Source organism: Ischnura elegans (genome assembly GCF_921293095.1).
Source record: "Ischnura elegans chromosome 13 unlocalized genomic scaffold, ioIscEleg1.1 SUPER_13_unloc_1, whole genome shotgun sequence".
Lineage (NCBI taxonomy): Eukaryota > Metazoa > Arthropoda > Insecta > Odonata > Coenagrionidae > Ischnura > Ischnura elegans.
This window is the reverse complement of record NW_025791657.1, coordinates 12,950,678-12,954,861: the sequence shown is the minus strand read 5'-3', so window position 1 is coordinate 12,954,861 and position 4,184 is coordinate 12,950,678. Positions and strand designations below refer to the sequence as shown.

Below are 4,184 nucleotides of genomic sequence, written 5' to 3'. Positions count from 1 at the left end.
CACCTCTACGGGGAGGATATTTTCAAGAGTAGTAGAAGATTTGAGAAGCTGAGAAAGAAGAAATTCAAACTTCTGTCTTCTTTGGCTTTCCTCGAGAGATGCAGAGACTCGGATACGCTACCATCTTTTCTCAACATCAAGCATCCTATCCAGTCTAAGGAGGCGAAGAGAATTCTCCGCCGTGCGAGCTTTGCTCTACTGAGAGAACGAATGCAGTACACACGCAGTGCTCTCCACTTTTGTTCGACGGAACTCTACCACCTACACCTAGAGCTTAGCAGCAAATTGATACCAGAGGATTGGGAGACATCGGAGAGAATTACCTTCCAATCATCCTCCACCACCTTTACATCAATGAGAGAGAAGCAATTAAAGAAGTTCGAATATTTGGTGGAAAAACAACGTCCTTCACCCGAATCCACCTTCAATAAAACAGATAGTGTGGTTATAAATCTATCTCAAGTGAATCTTAGTGATTCCACAACCTCCATACTATCCAAAGGACTTAAATTTGCCATAGCACCTAGAAGTATACCGATGGAGGAAATAATCACTGGGGTAGAAAATGCTTTACGCAAGCTAAGGAAATCAGAGGCCGATGAAATCAGGGAAGAAGTCAGCCATATCATCAGGAAAGCGAGGCCTCCAAGACCCAATTTGACCAGGGCAGAGAGAGAGGCCATCTGTGAACTCAGGAAAATCGATGATTCACTGATATTGCCAGCTGACAAAGGGAACGCAACTGTGATCATCTCTGAAGAGGACTACCGAAAGAAGGTTTGCGGTTTGCTAGACGACCCCACCTACAAAGAACTTAACTCAGATCCTACGGCAAAAATCCAGAGGAACATCAAGGACCTCATGAAGCATTCGTCAATACCCTAAGAGGAGAGACGATCTCTGATCCAGTCGGCTCCTAAACCTCCACGACTTTATGGCCTGCCTAAGATTCACAAGGATGGGATACCACTCCGGCCTATCGTAAGTGCTATTGACTCACCGACACATAAGCTTGCAAAGTATCTTGCCCATAGCCTTCGGCCATTCTCGGGCCTAACTGCAATCTATGTGAAGAACTCCTTCCATTTCATCAATATTATAAAGGAATATAAGATTACGGAAGAGGATCTCCTTGTTAGTTTTGACGTGGTGTCTTTGTTCACCAAAATACCTATTGAAGATGCCATCGAAGTCATTAAGACTCTGACAGAAAAAGGCCTTCCGAAAGACATTCCGAAAATGGTGGAGTTTTGCCTTCGTAATTGCTTTTTCTCTTGGGGAGGGAAATTATATGAACAAACGGAAGGGGCATCCATGGGTTCTCCTTTATCACCTGTCGTCGAAGATCTTTATATGGAAGAATTTGAACGAAAAGCCCTGGATTCTTTCCCTATGAAGCCGAAACTCTTCGTGAGATATGTTGACGACACCTTCGTCATATGGCCTCATGGGACAGATAAACTGAAAAGATTCCTTGAACATCTTAATAGCCAAAATAATTCCATCCAGTTCACTATGGAAATGGAAGAAAATAACCAACTTCCCTTTTTGGACGTTCTCGTCAAGAAGAAATCAGATGGCACATTGGGACATTCAGTCTATCGTAAGGAAACGCATACTGATCGCTATTTGAATGCCAACTCACACCATCATCCCAGGCAAAAAGCATCAGTTATTAAAACTCTATATCATAGGGCATATTCCATATCGGATACAGATTCGCTCGCTAGAGAGAAACAACACCTCCTTACCACGCTCCAAGAAAATGGTTACGATCGGGTACCGATTCAAAAAATCGCGCGTAGGGAAGAAGAGAAAAGAGATGTGGCCTTGGACATTGCAAAGGAAGACCAGCAAAAGGCAAAGACACATGCTCTTTTGCCATACGTGGCTGGAACGTCGGAAAGAATTGCTAGAGTTCTCGCCAAACATGACGTTCTGACGCGATTTATAAGTTTGAAGAAGACCTCTGACCTCCTCCGGAGTGAAAAAGATCGTCATCCATCAGATATCTATGAAGGAGTGTATGAAGTAACGTGTTCCTGTGGTTTATCATACATCGGGAAAACATCTAGATCCCTCAAATGCAGAATAAATGAACATCTTAAGGCAACCGAAAAGAAAAATTTTCGTCTCTCTGCGGTTGCAGAGCATGCATGGTCGGAACCTGGGCACGTCATACTTTTCAAGGAATCGAAAATCATCGCCAGGGAAAATAAATATTTCCCTAGGCTGATAAGGGAGGCGATTGAAATAGCGAGTCACCCAAATAACTTCAATAGGGAAGACGGCTATCCTTTATCCTCATCTTTCAAACGGCTTTTCCAACAATGGAATTAAAAATCAACATCCGTCTGACTAGCTGTAAATAAATCAGGATCACAGATCTGCAAATCATTTGGACACGAAGACGGGAGCTGGAACGCGCCCGAAACTGTCGTCCGCAAAACATGTATCAACGCGGTGTAAACCCGGAAAACCATCACCAAGTTACCTGTAAAATAAATAGACTGCATGGTAAAGAGTATATTGTTATATATTAATATTTACAGCCAAATTTATTTCAAACGCGATACAATTCGCATGTTACACTTCCATCACTCCATCTTCGAGAGGGAGAGAAAACAAAAAATAATCTACCCAACAGAAAACAAGCAATGCCAACCTTTGCGATATGACAACATCCTCCCTCTAAGATTATAATACCCAGAAAAAGAAAACATAAATAACTTCCTGCTTACAATTCAAAACTTTGTTTTGGCTTCCTTACCCGATTACTTCTTCTGGGTGGTATACAAACATCTTTGTCACTAGGGGGTACAGACATCTCCTTATTGTCCACCTCAATTTTCTTATCAATATTTACATCAGTCACTGGTCTTTCAATTGGGAGAGTTTCATTTTCCCTTACAGCAACAGGGGCTGACATTACTACCATTCTGTCTGGCTCTCAATAGGGTTTTAAGATGATAATAATAATGTATCTATTTGCCCTAAGGACAAGTACTTTTGAAATATGCAAGATGTAAGACACGTCAAAATCATAAGTGTGTACATCCCACTCAGCACAAAGTGAATAATATGCACATATTATTCAAATTTTATGCGAATATTATGCCACCACAATGTTATAAATCGTGCATAAAATGTGCATATAAATGGTATAATGTCCTCATAAATTGCGAGATGTGCGCATAATATGCGGTATATATGCACTGATGACTGGTGATTCTTTTCTCTTTTCTCTCCATTCCGCCTTTTCAGGCACTATGAAGTGGTAGCATTGGTCTTTGTCCTGATTGCCAGGACTGTTGGTTAGCAGTACCAATGTGGCGGCTGGTTTTCTGCATCTCCCTTTGAGGAGATTGGCCTGCAATGGCGATCCCAAGGATTTAGTTTCGCCATTCCAAGAGCATCAATGTCATTAATTTCAGATGTTAAAGTTGACTCGTAGAACTGCTTCGCTGCTTCCTGGAATTTTTCTTCAAGCGGCTTCTCGTTGGTGGCCAGATATAGTAGGTCACTGCCGGCGAACTTGGGGATTCTGGTGATGCTCCGCAGTATTTTCCGGATCGTCTTGTCTAGTTTTCTGATCGGGCCTTAAAATGCCAGCCCGGACCAGATAGGAGAGACGCATGTGATGGCAGGTATTATAACAGCTTTGAAGATGTGCAGTCGCAGATGTTGGGGTATTTCTTTCGAGGTCATGATGGGTCGATGTAGTAAGCTTGTCTTGCTGAGCTTCTTTTGGAGTTCACGCAGATGGGGGCGAAATCGTAGCTGCCGATCCAGGTGAACTCCAAAGTAGGTGGCGTTATCGCTCCATGGTATATTTATACCTCGCAGAGTGAGTGGAACAGCAGGAAGTAGGAACCAGCTATTCCTTTTTTGGAACATGACCGTTTTCGTTTTGGCCGGGTTGAGGTCTATTTTCCATTTGGAGTACCAATCCGGCACTTTGTTTAAGGCTGTTTGAAGGTATTTTGCAGCGTAGTGTGGTCTAGTGAATTTGCAGATTATGGCTGCGTCATCCGCGAAGAGGCAGGCGGTCGTGTTCCAGCAGAACGTTGTTGGAATGTCTGCGGTATAAATGGAGTAGAGCAGTGGTCCTAAGACTGATCCTTGAGGGACTCCGGCAGGATTAGGTCGAACGGTTGATTTGGCTCCATCCCAATGGACTCTGA

General features: G+C 43.0%; 1 protein-coding gene across 1 annotated transcript; it reads left to right on the top strand.

Moving 5' to 3' along the window:
- The first annotated feature begins 537 nt into the window (after positions 1-537).
- LOC124172079 lies at positions 538-885 on the top strand. The gene has a single exon (XM_046551487.1). It carries the CDS (start codon positions 538-540, stop codon positions 883-885), a length of 348 nt encoding a protein of 115 aa, XP_046407443.1.
- The last annotated feature ends 3,299 nt before the right edge of the window (positions 886-4,184 follow it).